The sequence below is a fragment of the Pseudophryne corroboree genome, chromosome 7 (genome assembly GCF_028390025.1).
Source record: "Pseudophryne corroboree isolate aPseCor3 chromosome 7, aPseCor3.hap2, whole genome shotgun sequence".
In the NCBI taxonomy this organism is placed as follows: domain Eukaryota; kingdom Metazoa; phylum Chordata; class Amphibia; order Anura; family Myobatrachidae; genus Pseudophryne; species Pseudophryne corroboree.
Window position 1 is genome coordinate 120,875,305 of NC_086450.1, and position 15,634 is coordinate 120,890,938.

The window sequence follows — 15,634 nt, forward strand, 5'->3', positions numbered from 1 at the left end:
ATAGCTGTGGACGTTATGGTAACACCGTGGGTGTACCAGTCGGTGTATGTGTTCCCTCCTCTGCTTCTCATACCTAAGGTGCTGAGAATTATAAGACGTAGAGGAGTAAGAACTATACTCATGGCTCCGGATTGGCCAAGAAGGACTTGGTACCCGGAACTTCAAGAGATGCTTACAGAGGTCTTATGGCCTCTGCTGCTAAGAAGGGATTTGCTTCAGCAAGTACCATGTCTGTTCCAAGACTTACCACAGCTGCGTTTGTCGGCATGGCGGTGGAACGCCGGATCCTAAGGGAAAAAGGCATTCCGGAAGAGGTCATTCCTACCCTGGTCAAAGCCAGAAAGGAGGTGACCGCACAACATTATCACCACATGTGGCGAAAATATGTTGCGTGGTGTGAGGCCAGGATGGCCCCACAAAGAAATTTCAACTCGGTCGTTTCCTGCATTTCCTGCAAACAGGAGTGTCTATGGGCCGCAAATTGGGGTCCATTAAGGTTCAAATTTCGGCCCTGTCGATTTTCTTCCAGAAAGAATTGGCTTCAGTTCCTGAAGTCCAGAAGTTTGTCAAGGGAGTATTGCATATACAACCCCCTTTTGTGCCTCCAGTGGCGCTGTGGGATCTCAACGTAGTTCTGGGATTCCTCAAATCACATTGGTTTAAAACCAGTCAAATCTGTGGATTTGAAGCATCTCACATGAAAAGTGACCATGCTCTTGGCCCTGGCCTGGACCAGGCGAGTGTCAAATTGGTGGTTTTTTCTCAAAAAAGCCCATTTCTGTTTGTCCATTCGGACAGGGCAGAGCTGCGGACTCGTCCCCAGTTCTCTCCCTAAGGTGGTGTCAGTGTTTCACCTGAACCAGCTTATTGTGGTGCCTTGCACCTACTAGGGACTTGGAGGACTCCAAGTTGCTAGATGTTGTCAGGGCCCTGAAAATATGTTCCAGGACGGCTGGAGTCAGGAAAACTGACTTGCTGTTATCCTGTATGCACCCAACAAACTGGGTGCTCTTGCTTCTAAGCAGACTATTGCTAGTTGGATGTGTAATACAATTCAGCTTGCACATTCTGTGGCAGGCCTGCCACAGCCAAAATATGTAAATGCCCATTCCACAAGGAAGGTGGGCTCATCTTGGGCGGCTGCCCGAGGGGTCTCGGCTTTACAACTTTGCCGAGCGGTTATTTAGTCAGGGGCAAACACGTTTGTAAAATCCTACAAATTTGATACCCTGGCTAAGGAGGACCTGGAGTTCTCTCATTCGGTGCTGCAGAGTCATCCGCACTCTCCCGCCCGTTTGGGAGCTTTGGTATTATCCCCATGGTCCTTTCAGGAACCCCAGCATCCACTAGGACGATAGAGAAAATAAGAATTTACTTACCGATAATTCTATTTCTCGGAGTCCGTAGTGGATGCTGGGCGCCCATCCCAAGTGCGGATTGTCTGCAATACTTGTACATAGTTACAAAAATCGGGTTATTATTGTTGTGAGCCATCTTTTCAGAGGCTCCGCTGTTATCATACTGTTAACTGGGTTCAGATCACAGGTTGTACAGTGTGATTGGTGTGGCTGGTATGAGTCTTACCCGGGATTCAAAATCCTTCCTTATTGTGTACGCTCGTCCGGGCACAGTACCTAACTGAGGCTTGGAGGAGGGTCATAGGGGGAGGAGCCAGTACACACCACCTGATCGTAAAGCTTTACTTTTTGTGCCCTGTCTCCTGCGGAGCCGCTATTCCCCATGGTCCTTTCAGGAACCCCAGCATCCACTACGGACTCCGAGAAATAGAATTATCGGTAAGTAAATTCTTATTTTAGCATTTGCTGGGAGGTCTGCTGTAGCGATTGATAATGTACCAGGGAAGGAGTGAGTTACAGGAGGGAGAGTTATATCAAGTGATTTGACCATTTTTATTACAATGGTAATGTCATTGTGTATGACTAATTGAGAGTGCTGTATAGAGATTGTATAGGGTATAATGCAGTATTTCTGGATTGGGTTATAATGTGTCTGTAGAGGATTTATGCAGTGTCAAGAAATGTATTATAATGGGTGTAGATATAGGGTGTTAGTTGCAAAGAACTGTATTATAAGGTGGTTTGTCTGGTGTGCGTAAGGGATTTGGTGCAATGTCTGTGGAATGTTATATTGGGACACAATTATCAAGGGCTGTTGTTTAGGGGACCTGGACGATCCTAGAACAGACTGTATGGAAGACCTCTGCGTCTTGTCTTGTACTGTTGTACAGTGTGTGCTTCTAATGTCTGCATAGTCTCCTTTAAGAAACATTTCTTTATTTACTTACAAAACTAAGTTTTCATATCCAGCTTGTGAACATTTTATTACTAATACATTATGTTATTATGATGTTTGCACTCATGGGGAAGGAAGTGTAGTTTTTGTGAATGGAGAAATGGAATCACACCAAGAAGAAAATTGCTGACATTTTATGTTTTACTTTTGCATCTCTATGACTTCTAAAAGTATAGCAGATTAAATAACAACATTGTGACCTAAGTGCAGGAACACTTTGTAGCAGTCCATAACAATTCTAGACAAAGATGAAAGCTTTTACCAGTAACAACGTGTATTTAACTTTGTTTTCCACAATTCGATATCCTATTAACCACATTAAATCCATTGTTACAGTCCTGCTGCAAGGCTTACGAATACACTGGCTACATAATGGAAAAAGAACAGGCATATAAAGATGCAGCCAGCAACTATGAAATGGCCTGGAAGTTAGGAAACAGGACAAATCCCACTGTTGGTAAGAGAAGAAAATTACATCATGGGCAATGCTTATATTCTTTATATATTCTTTGGGAAACGCATTGAGCTAATGACTTACAAAGTAGGTGTAGAAGGGGGCCCAAGCTTTGTACTCTAGACCACCAACAGATGTAGTGTACTATGATTACTCCTGTTAGCTGAAGCAGGAACACAACATATCCCCACCAGTGAGCAGCATGTTTAAAGGGAGAGAACAGCTAAAAGATGTTTAAATACTATTTTCTACAATTAGCACCGTCAGCCCTGGGGTCTGCTCTGTGCAGCAATTGTCACTTGGGCCCACTGGTTAGTCTTATGGTCCTGGCCTGAAGCTGGAGGTGCGAGCTGGAGATCCAAAGAGAAGCCAAGAGGGCGGTCATTGTGACTTCTTGTTGGTTCTCCTGCTCACACCTCCATTTTTTAGCAACTTTAAGAGATGGACCAAAAGCTAACAGCAGAAAATTTTCAAATGTAATTAAAAAATAGTCCTGTTTTTCACATTAACTTTTTGCATTTATTAGATATATATAAATCTGGACAGAATTACAGTATAATCACATCATTAACAAATGAAAACGGAAATGGAAGGGTCTGGATAAAGAAGAGAAAACACTCGCAGTGTTCGTTTTTTTATTAAAAAGAATAAGATTAGCACTCCTATTATATGAGCGGTCCTCTCTGCATATGTCTTCTATAGTTTTATGTCTTCTTTCCGTCACACTAGGCACATGCACAGATTAAGTATTTTCAACAGGTTCAGTAGACCTTTATGCTGATGTGATTCAGAGTAATCTTTGGTCACATGATCTGTAAGTTGCAAGTGATAGCTCATATGCAATAATGGGATGCAGTTAACCCGGCGGACAAAATACCGATGCTGGAATCCCGATTTGCGGCCAGAATACCGACGTCAAAATGCTGACAGGTGTAAGATTCCTGGCGTCAAAATACTAATGCCTAGAATCCTGAATGTCCTCTCAGCGGGGGAGGTTAGGTTTAGGCATTAGAAAAGGTGTTAGAATGTAGGGACGGAAGTTAGGGTTAGGTACCGGGGAGGGAGGGTTAGGTTTAGGCATTAGAAGGGGGGTTGGGGTTAGGCACCAAGCGGGGAGTGTTAGTTTTAGGCAGCGGGGAAGGGAGGGTTAGGGTTAGGCACCCCTGGGGAGGGTTGGGGTTAGGCACTCACAAATGGAGGGTTAGGGTTAAGGTAGGGGACAGGGGAAGTTTAGGGTATTAACTGCAGGGCTGTCTGGATTTTAATGGCCAGGATGCCGATGTCTGTATTCTGACCATCAGTATCTTGTCCATCGGGATTACATATTACCTGTTGGTTTTGGCCCCGTTTTCGACACAAGCACGCGGATCGGCAGCTATTCCGCCGATCCACGTGCTTTTCGACAAGTCAAATTCCTCGACATAGGCGTGCGCACGGGGGGTGCCTGGTGCGCACAGGCACCCCCTAATGTTAGGCACCCCTCACACGCCACGCCTGCTGCAGCAGCACAGTGGTGATCGCCGCGGCCCACCACCGAGCCCAGCTTGCTACTCATTCCCTTCTCCGCTGCGGCCGCCGCCAGGGCAGGACAATATAGAAAGAATATAGGAAGAACAGAGACTGCAGCTGGTGCGTGTTGCGAGCCGGGAGGATGTTTTGACATGATGTCAGTCCTCCCTGTGCGGCCGCCGGCCAGTAGAGTATACTGAATGGAAGCGCGCGGCTCAGCTTCTTAGTTCTTACTGTATATTAACATATGTTTCTATGTTAATATACAGTAAGAACTAAGAAGCTGAGCCGCGCGCTTCCATTCAGTATACTCTTCTGTCCGGCGGCCGCACAGGGAGGACTGACGTCATGTCAAAACATAATCCTGGCTCGCAACACACACCAGCTGCAGTCTATCTTCTTCCGGCCATGGTCTCCTCCCGCACCGCGCTCTCAGGACTCTAGAGGACACATTCAGCAGAGACTAACTGAGAAAGTAAGTCACTGCTCACAGTGCTGCAGGGGAAAGAGAGGGGAAAAGGCCAGCCAGGGGTAATAAAATCTGTATATACTTCCAGTACATCCATGAAGGGACTTTAGTTACCCCCCAAAAAATGAGATCTGTGGGTGCACTCAAGAAAAGAAAAGAATGGTTACATGTGTATATTCTATACCGTGTGGCATTATGTGAATTTGGCTCATACCGTGTTGCGTAATGTACATTTGGCTCAGTCATACCGTGTGGTGTAATGTGAATCTGGCTCATACCGTGTAATGTAATGTGATTTTGGCTCATACCATGTGGCGTAATGTGAATTTCTGCTCATATCGTGTGGTGTAATGTTAATTTGGATCATACTGTGTGGCGTAATGTGAATTTGGCTGTTCGGCTCATGTCGTGTGGCGTAATGTGAATTTGGCTCATACTGTGTGGCGTAATGTGAATTTGGCTCATACTGTGTGGCGTAATGTGAATTTGGCTGTTCGGCTCATATCGTGTGGCGTAATGTGAATTTGGCTCATACTGTGTGGCGTAATGTGAATTTGGCTCATACTGTGTGGCGTAATGCGAATTTGGCTCATACCGTGTAATGTAATGTGATTTTGGCTCATACCACGTGGCGTAATGTGAATTTCTGCTCATATCGTGTGGCGTAATGTTAATTTGGATCATACTGTGTGGCGTAATGTGAATTTGGCTCATACTGTGTGGCGTAATGTGAATTTGGCTGTTCGGCTCATATCGTGTGGCGTAATGTGAATTTGGCTCATACTGTGTGGCATAATGTGAATTTGGCTCATACTGTGTGGCGTAATGTGAATTTGGCTGTTCGGCTCATATCGTGTGGCGTAATGTGAATTTGGCTCATACTGTCTGGAGTAATGTGAATTTGGCTCATACTGTGTGGCGTAATGTGAATTTGGCTTATACCGTGTGGCGTAATGTGAATTTTGGCTCATACTGTATAGCGTAATGTGAATAAGGCACACTACTGTCAGTAGTTTGTGATCATGGGGACATGTGTGACAAATGCTGGTGTCCTGCAGGCGAGGGGTCTGATGGCACATGTGTATATTTTAAACTCTACTTGTGTTATATTAAAACCTCAAACCTTTGGCCCCCTAAATCTCCTGTACTTTTCAGAATGGCCCACTCAAAATTAGGGTGTAGGTTTAAGGGGTGGGGTGTGTGTGTGGGGAGGGGGTTGAGTCTATTATTCCCTCGTGGAAAGGAACAGAATGTGACATCAGCTGAGGGTGGAATTTCTCTTCTGCCCTTACAGCATGTTAATGTTTTTTCAAATCTCCCTTTGTGGTAGAGCATTTTGTTTTATTTATGCTGCATTGTACCTTTGCGGGCTTGCTTTGCTTGCCACACTTCGGGCCCTGTGTCTCGCTTTGCTCGCAATAGGTTACTATTCCAAATAGTTGGTGACATTGACTCAGTGCATTATGGTAAAGGTCCTCTCCACGAAGGGAATCTAGATGCTACCGTGGGGATGGGAAGGGGGTAGAGGGGAATGCTTATGCACCTAGGCCCACCACGCTCTAGTTCTGCCACTTGGTCAGGGATTGGTTGGGGAAGGGTAAGCAGCGATAAGGTGCAGCCTCAGCTAGGACTCAGGGTTATGCTGTGGCAGACAGTCAGTACCAGCCAGTGGTCACACCATTGTGTTTCATTTTATTTCTCCGGGATGTATTATATCTACTTTATTATTAGGAACTAGGGAGAAATTAGATTAAGCCATGTGATTTTACTGAGAGAATGTAAAATAGTGCTAGACATGTCCCTGGGCGGTGCTAGACACGCTTATAGGGGGTTCTAGACATGCCCAAAAGGTGGTACAAGACACGCCCCTCCTGTGGTGCACCCCCTATTAAAATTAGCTGTGCACGCCTATGTTCCTCGACTTGTCGAATCATTTGGGGTTAGATTGAATAGGTCGAAACCCCTTCCGACCTAAAAAAGTCGAAAACTGCAGTCTTTTCAACAGACGGCAGCTTTCGACTTCACTTGAATATACCCCATAATATAGCTACTGTTAAAGAGAAATGTGTTGCTGTGGATTCAGGTTTGTTCTGATTAGTCAAGTTGTGCACATGGCTTGTTGAAGTGCAGCCATGAAACATCGCTCTACATGCTGTGACAACCTCCCATAATATAAACAGTATTATTAGTAGTAGTAGTAGTAGTATTCCTTATAATGGAAAAAAATGGCACTTGATCTATTTTAGTGTATTGCCCTCTGCAGCCAGTACATTCCAGTTATTTACTTGTATTAGGTAATGTTCCTATATTTGGATCCTTCCACCTGTTGGTGCTGTGGATGGTTATATAACTGATGAATCGCATGGTCTTATTTATTTCTTAAGGGCCCTACACACTGATAGATCCACCGCCGAGCTGCCCGACGGCAGATATGGCCGACGGGCGACCCGGCGGCGGGGGGGCAGTGACAGGGACTTCACTCGGCTGCATAGAAGTGCAGGCAAATATGGACGAGATCATCCATATTGGCCTGCATGCACAGGCGACGGGGAACCAGCGATGAACGAGCGCGGGGCCGCGCATCGTTCATCGCTGGTGCCTCCACACTCAAAGATATGAACGGGATCTCATTCATTAATGAACGAGATCGTTCATATCTTTGAGTATTATCGCCCAGTGTGTAGGGCCTATTAATCTATCAGTTATGTTCTTACATGGATGCTCTCTAGTAAATACATTGTTTCTTTAGGATAACACTATGATTCAGTGGAGGCTCTGTTTTCAAGACCTAAATTATCTTTTTAAAACCACTTAACTGGCATGGTCAGATCACATGAGACCGCACTGCCCCCGCTGTGTCCCCCAGTTTTTGACAAGGAAATTCGCTCTGCATTCTATAATATTTAAATATGTGTAAAAATAAATTTTTAACTATATTAAAAATAATTTTTTTTAAATATACAAATATATGAACGTTTTTAAAGGGAAAAATCATAAGTTAAGTGGTTAATGCCAAATCGGAAACAGTAATGGTTGTACCTAAACATGAATCGTTACTCTTAAGCTAGAAGTGCCATGTTAATTTGCAATGTTAATTTGCAGAATACTTTATTTATTTATTTATTTATTTTCAGGGTATAAACTGGCTTTTAACTACCTGAAGGCCAAGAGATATGTTGATGCAATTGATGTGTGTCATAAGGTAAGAGCATGTTTAACCATTAACCTTCAAACTCATTGCTGATAGGTGCTGCATAATTCAGGACAGTAAATTTGTTAATCACTGAAGAGTGATCGTAAAATTTATTAAAAAGCTTCCATTTTCAACCAGTCGAAAAAAAATGCACTTTTCGCCCGCTTTTAGGTCAAATTTACATTCGACCTATTCACTGCCCGTACCGTTTTTTCGGCCGGCAATGGTGAAAACCAAGTGTATTGGTGAATTTGCCGCTGATACATCTGTTTTGGTGAATTTGCAGGGGTTTTCTCCCATTTTTTTGGTGCAATTTTCACCCATGCCGATTTGACAAAAAAACAAGTGAAATGGCGTGAGCGAAAATGGATTTTAAAAAAAATGGACGAAAATGCCCGCAATTGAATACCCTGTTTCAAATTAGTGCAGTTTTTTCGACCGGTCCAAAAAACAGCACTTAATAGAATACCCCCCTATGTCCAATATATGTATAATTATTATTCACACTTTTATTTTTTAATGTTCCAAATATATTTAAGGCATTGCTATTAAGTTACCCCGACAAAATATAACTTGAAAAAAATTAACATGCCATATGCTGTAACACAACTGGTAACAACACGACTATTTCCTGTTTGTTTTTTAATCCCATGCATTTATTTTGCACTGTTGCGTTTACAATCAGCATAAAACAGGAACTTTGTTGCATTACATTTATTTCGGTGACTGTCACCAATGTGTGTCGTCTCTGAACTGAAATTCAGCTGTCGGCAACGTAAAACATCTGAAATAAACTGCAGACCAGTGGATGGCAGCAAATTACAAGTGATAGGGAAGAAACTGGAGGTTAGAAATCCCTGCCCTATGTCTAACCAAGCAATTATATGCTAATCGTTACCTTCACAATGCTAATCTAGTAATGCTGGGCTGGTGTAACAAACATTTCTCTAACGTCCTAGTGGATGCTGGGGACTCCGTAAGGACCATGGGGAATAGACGGGCTCCGCAGGAGACAGGGCACTTTAAGAAAGAATTTGGATACTGGTGTGCACTGGCTCCTCCCTCTATGTCCCTCCTCTAGACCTCAGTTTGAATCTGTGCCCGGACGAGCTGGGTGCACCTTAGTGAGCTCCCCTGAGCTTGCTAAATAGAAAGTATTTTGTTAGGATTTTTTATTTTCAGAGAGATCTGCTGGCAACAGACTCTCTGCTACGTGGGACTGAGGGGAGAGAAGCAGCCCTACTAACTGCGGATAGGTCATGCTTCTTAGGCTACTGGACACCATTAGCTCCAGAGGGATCGAACACAGGAACCGCGCCGCCGTCCCCCTCGCAGAGCCAGAAGCCGGCGTGAGAAGCAAGAAGACGTCAAAAGCGGCGGCAGAAGACTCCAGTCTTCATATGAGGTAGTGCACAGCACTGCAGCTGTGCGCCATTGCTCCCACATTAAACCCATACACTCCGGTCACTGTAGGGTGCAGGGGGGGGCACCCTGGGCAGCAATTGAGAACCTCTTGGCAGAAAGCAGCATATATACAGTTGGGCACTGTATATATGCATGAGCCCCCGCCATTATTTTACACAAAATCGCGGGACAGAAGCCCGCCGCTGAGGGGTCGGGGCTTCTTCCTCAGCACTCACCAGCGCCATTTTCTCTCCACAGCTCCGCTGAGAGGAAGCTCCCCAGGCTCTCCCCTGCAGATTCACGGTAGAAAGAGGGTAAAAAGAGAGGGGGGGCACATAAATTTAGCGCAAAATCAGTATATACAGCAGCTACTGGGTAAACACTAAGTTACTGTGTAATTCCTGGGTCATATAGCGCTGGGGTGTGTGCTGGCATACTCTCTCTGTCTCTCCAAAAGGCCTTGTGGGGGTTCTGTCCTCAAATAGAGCATCCCCTGTGTGTGTGGTGTGTCGGTACGCTTGTGTCGACATGTTTGACGAGGAAGGCTATGTGGAAGCAGAGCAGGTACAAATGAATGTGGGATCGCCGCCGACGGCGCCGACACCCGTTTGGATGGATATGTGGAAGGTTTTAAATGATAATGTTACTTCCTTGCATAAAAGGTTGGATAAAGCTGAAGCCTTGGGACAGTCAGGGTCTCAACCCATGCCTGATCCTACAGCGCAGAGGCCGTAAGGGGTCTCAGAAGCGCCCACTATCCCAAATTGTTGACACAGATATCGACACGGATTCTGACTCCAGTGTCGATGGCGATGATGCAAAGTTGTAGCCTAAAATGGCTAAAGCCATCCGCTACATGATTATAGCAATGAAGGATGTATTGCACATCTCAGAGGAAAACCCAGTCCCTGACCAGAGGGTTTATATGTTTGGGGAAAAAAGGCATGAGGTGACCTTTCCCCCTTCACATGAGTTATGTGAAAAAGCTTGGGAATCTCCAGATAGAAAAATGCAGATTTCCAAACGGTTGCTTATGGCGTATCCTTTCCCGTCAGCGGACAGGTTACACTGGGAATCCTCCCCTAGGGTAGACAAAGCTTTGACACGCTTATCTAAGAAGGTAGCCCTGCCGTCACAGGATACGGCCACCCTAAAAGATCCTGCGGATAGAAAGCAGGAAGGTATCCTGAAGTCCGTTTATACACATTCAGGTACCATACTAAGGCCGGTAATTGCGTCGGCCTGGATGTGTAGTGCTGTAGCAGCATGGACAGATACTTTATCTTAGGAACTTGATACCTTGGACAAGGATACTATATTACTGACCCTGGGGCATATAAAAGACGCTGTCCTATATATGAGAGATGCCCAGAGAGACATTAGCCTACTGGGCTCTAGAATAAATGCAATGTCGATTTCTGCCAGAAGGGTCCTGTGGACTCTGCAATGGACAGGTGATGCCGACTCAAAAAGGCACATGGAGGGTTTTACCTTATAAGGGTGAGGAATTGTTTGGGGACGGTCTCTCGGACCTAGTTTCCACAGCTACGGCTGGGAAGTCAAATTTTTTGCCATATATCCCCTCACAGCCTAAGAAAGCACCATATTACCAAATACAGTCCTTTCGTTCACAAAGAGGCAAGAAAGTCCGAGGTGCGTCCTTTCTTGCCAGAGGCAGGGGTAGAGGAAAGAAGCTGCACAATACAGCTAGTTCCCAGGAACAGAAGTCCTCCCCGGCTTCCACTAAATCCACCGCATGACGCTGGGGCTCCACAGGTGGAGCCAGGATCGGTGGGGGTGCGTCTCCGAAATTTCAGCCACCAGTGGGTTCGCTCACGGGTGGATCACTGGGCTATACAGATTGTGTTTCAGGGATACAAGCTGGAATTCGAAGTGATGCCCCGCACCGTTACCTCAAATCGGCCCTGCCAGCTTCCCCCATAAAGCGGGAAATAGTGTTAGCGGCAATTCACAAATTATATCTCCAGCAGGTGGTGGTAAGGGTTCCCCTCCTTCAACAGGGAAGGGGTTACTATTCCACAATGTTTGTGGTACCGAAACCGGACGGTTTGGTCAGACCCATATTGAATTTAAAATCCCGGAACATTTACTTGAAAAGGTTCAAGTTCAAGATGGAATCGCTCAGAGCGGTCATTGCAAGCCTGGAAGAGGGGGATTTTATGGTGTCTCTGGACATAAAGGATGCTTACCTGCATGTCCCCATTTATCCACCTCATCAGGAGTACCTCAGATTGTGGTACAGGACTGTCATTACCAATTCCAGACGTTGCCGTTTGGTCTGTCCACGGCACCGAGAATATTTACCAAGGTAATGGCAGAAATGATGGTGCTTCTGCGAAAGCAAGGAGTCACAATTATCCCATACTTGGACGATCTCCTCATAAAGGCGAGGTCCAGAGAGCAGTTGCTGATCAGCGTAGCACACTCTCGGGAAGTGTTGCAACAGCACGGCTGGATTCTGAATATTCCAAAGTCGCAGCTGATTCCTACGACGCGTCTGCCCTTCCTGGGCATGATTCTGGACACAGACCAGAAGAAGGTTTTTCTCCCGGCGGAGAAGGCTCAGGAGCTCGTGACTCTGGTCAGAGACCTCTTTAAAACCAAAACAGGTGTCGGTGCATCAATGCACGCGAGTCCTGGGAAAGATGGTGGCGTCATACGAAGCCATTCCCTTCGGCAGGTTCCATGTGAGGACCTTTCAGTGGGATCTGTTGGACAAGTGGTCCGGATCGCATCTTCAGATGCAGCGGCTGATCACCCTATCCCCCAGGGCCAGGGTGTCTCTTCTGTGGTGGCTGCAGAGTGCTCACCTTCTCGAGGGTCGCAGGTTCGGCATTCAGGACTGGGTCCTGGTGACCACGGATGCAAGCCTCCGAGGGTGGGGGGCATTCACACAGGGAAGAAATTTCCAGGGTCTGTGGTCAAGTCAGGAGACTTGTCTGCACATCAATATCCTGGAACTAAGGGCCATATACAACGCCCTAAGTAAAGTGGAGCCTCTGCTTCGCAACCAACCGGTGCTGATTCAGTCAGACAACATCACCGCAGTGGCTCATGTAAACCGCCAAGGCGGCACAAGGAGCAGGTTGGCGATGGCTGAAGCCACCAGAATTCTTCGCTGGGCGGAGAATCACGTAAAAGCACTGTCAGCAGTGTTCATTCCGGGAGTGGACAACTGGGAAGCAGACTTCCTCAGCAGGCACGACCTCCACCTGGGAGAGTGGGGACTTCATCAGGAAGTCTTCACACAGATTACAAGTCGTTGGGAACGGCCACAGGTGGACATGATGGCATCCCGCCTCAACAAAAAGCTACAAATGTATTGCGCCAGGTCAAGAGACCCTCAGGCGATAGCTGTGGACGCACTAGTGATACCGTGGGTGTTCCAGTCGGTTTATGTGTTTCCTCCTCTTCCTCTCATACCCAAGGTGCTGAGAATCGTAAGAAAAAGAGGAGTGAGAACAATACTCATTGTTCCGGATTGGCCAAGAAAACTTGGTATCCGGAACTGCAAGAAATGCTCACAGAGGACCCATGGCCTCTGCCTCTCAGACAGGATCTATTGCAACAGGGGCCCTGTCTGTTCCAAGACTTACCGTGGCTGCGTTTGACGGCATGGCGGTTGAACGCCGGATCCTAGCAGAAAAAGGTATTCCGGATGAGGTTATTCCTACGCTAATAAAGGCTAGGAAGGACGTGACGGCTAAACATTATCACCGTATATGGCGAAAATATGTTGCTTGGTGTGAGGCCAGGAATGCCCCTACAGAGGAATTCCAGCTGGGCCGTTTCCTTCACTTCCTACAGTCGGGAGTGACTTTGGGCTTAAAATTAGGGTCCATTAAGGTCCAGATTTCAGCCCTATCCATTTTCTTTCAAAAGGAACTGGCTTCTCTTCCTGAAGTTCAGACGTTTGTAAAGGGAGTGCTGCATATTCAGCCCCCTTTTGTGCCACCAGTGGCACCTTGGGATCTTAACGTGGTGTTGAGTTTCCTGAAATCACACTGGTTTGAGCCATTTAAAACCGTGGAGTTAAAATATCTCACGTGGAAGGTGGTCATGCTATTGGCCTTAGCTTCGGCTAGGCGTGTGTCAGAATTGGCGGCTTTGTCACATAAAAGCCCCTATCTGGTTTTCCATATGGACAGGGCAGAATTACGGACTCGTCCGCAATTTCTGCCAAAAGTGGTGTCATCTTTTCATTTGAACCAACCTATTGTGGTGCCTGCGGCTACTCGTGACTTGGAGGATGCCAAGTTACTAGATATAGTCAGGGCTTTGAAGGTTTATGTAGCCAGAACGTCTGGAGTCAGGAAAACTGAGTCGCTGTTTATTCTGTATGCATCCAACAAGCTGGGTGCTCCTGCTTCAAAGCAAACTATTGCTCGCTGGATCTGTAACACGATTCAGCAGGCTCATTCTGCGGCTGGATTGCCGCCTCCAAAATCAGTAAAAGCCCATTCCACAAGGAAGGTGGGCTCTTCTTGGGCGGCTGCCCGAGGGGTCTCGGCATTACAGCTTTGCCGAGCAGCTACTTGGTCGGGTTCAAACACTTTCTTTTTCATCCACTAGGGGTCACTGGAGTACTCTAGGGATATGGACGGTTCCACAGGAACTAGGCACTGAATAAGTTAAAATTTGAGACTACTTCTCCCCTCCATATCCCCGAGTACCTCAGTGTTTTTTCGGTGCTCACCGAGAAACTAGGCCTGTGGAGTTTCTCCACAGTTATTGGATTTATTTTTGATTTTTCAATGTTCCACATCCCTTCCCCCCTTCCAGAAAGGCGAGGGTTCGGGATAGTGGAAGCTGCTGAAGCAGCTGTGGGTGTCGGACCTCTCTAAAAAGAGCTCCCGGGCAGGTCTAAAACCTGCAGTAAAGGCTGGACGGAACTTATAGAGAAGCCCCGTCATAGCCCTCACCACAGGGTCCAGGTATGTTGAACGGGGCGGTCAGCTTACGCTGCCGCCCCGCTGTGTGGGATACTGTGTGTGTGTGTGTGGCGCCGGCCGCTGCCTTCAGCCGCCCGCCGCCGTTTCCAGCGCCGCTGTCTATGCTGTGTCCCCCGCTGCTCTGAGCCGCGCCGGCCACGTTGATTTATGCACAGGCCGCTCCACGGCTCTATGCAGCGCGCTCCCCGGCCCTCGATGCCGCTTCCGGCTCCCTCTCCACCATAGCCCGGCTCCGTGTATAGAGAACGATACACGGAGCACGGGGAGGGGGGGGGGGGGGGGGGGGGGGGGGGGGGGGCACACAAATGAGAGTTTTTGTAAAAGGCAGGCTCCATAGCCTAGTGAGTAACTTTGATGCCACAGTGATGTTCCCTGCACACAGAAATGTCAGGGTCACTGGATAAAATCTCATGATTCAACTCTTGTTGATAAAAGAAAGTGTGTTTACTGGAATACAGCAGCGCTGCATATGTATTACAATAGGCTATTAAGTCTTTGTTAAACAGGGTACATGCTGCTCATATATGTGCAGGTTTGAATGCAACATAGTATGTTTATTAAATCTGCTTACATAATTATAAGTCTGCATATTTAACCATTTTTCCTGTTGTTTTTCCAGAATTTCCTGTATTACATCTCTCCTCCATTGAAGGCGCAGGGGTGTTAAGGGGAATTTGGAATCAGGCATATTGCTCGCTCAAGTTGTTTTTTGTATTGTCTGTAATGAGTAAGACACCAGCAAAGACTATTATTCTTATAACTGTTTATAATGATATTATCCCAAAGACTGCAAATCTGAATCATGGCTGTGGTCAGCCAAATACTGGCTTTGTTCACTGTTGTAAAGTAAGATATGTTATACAATTGGTCAGCACATGGTGATTATAAAACAGTATCTGTGGAGCACTGCAAGCATTGTGAGTTCAGGCTCACCTGCAGCAGCTTTGCTTAATTCACATAGCCACACCACAATTGGATACGCCCGATCTCATCTGATCTTGGAAGCTGAGCAGTGTTGGGCCTGGTTACCCACCTGGGAATACAAGGTGCTGTAGGTACTTTTAAATCTACAGCCACACCACACTGGATACGGGACCCATTAACTAAGCTGCGGTTAAGCAGCAGACATCTCAGGGTTTTTTTAAGCCTGTGAGTGGTCACATTTAGTTTTCAGACTTCTTAAAATTATTATACCTCTGAATCAGGATATATCTGGATATATGTATATGGGTATATAATATATATGTGTATGTGTGAGTATGTGTGAATATACATTGTTATGTGTATGTGTGTGTGTATGTATGTATATATATATATAT

At 46.3% G+C, this 15,634-nt stretch overlaps 1 protein-coding gene and 1 long non-coding RNA gene across 3 annotated transcripts in view; one reads left to right on the top strand and one right to left on the bottom strand.

The window, feature by feature from the left end:
• The window catches only part of TTC21B (tetratricopeptide repeat domain 21B), a 418,459-nt gene that overhangs the window by 384,544 nt on the left and 18,281 nt on the right, over positions 1–15,634 (top strand). For both annotated transcript variants that reach the window (XM_063933597.1, XM_063933598.1), the window contains exons 27-28: positions 2,650–2,770; positions 7,880–7,947. In XM_063933597.1, coding sequence (XP_063789667.1) covers positions 2,650–2,770; positions 7,880–7,947 — 189 coding nt within the window. The remainder of the gene's footprint in view (positions 1–2,649; positions 2,771–7,879; positions 7,948–15,634) is intronic.
• The window catches only part of LOC134944759 (uncharacterized), a 97,314-nt gene that overhangs the window by 60,348 nt on the left and 21,332 nt on the right, over positions 1–15,634 (bottom strand). The gene's annotated exons all lie outside the window — the stretch shown is intronic.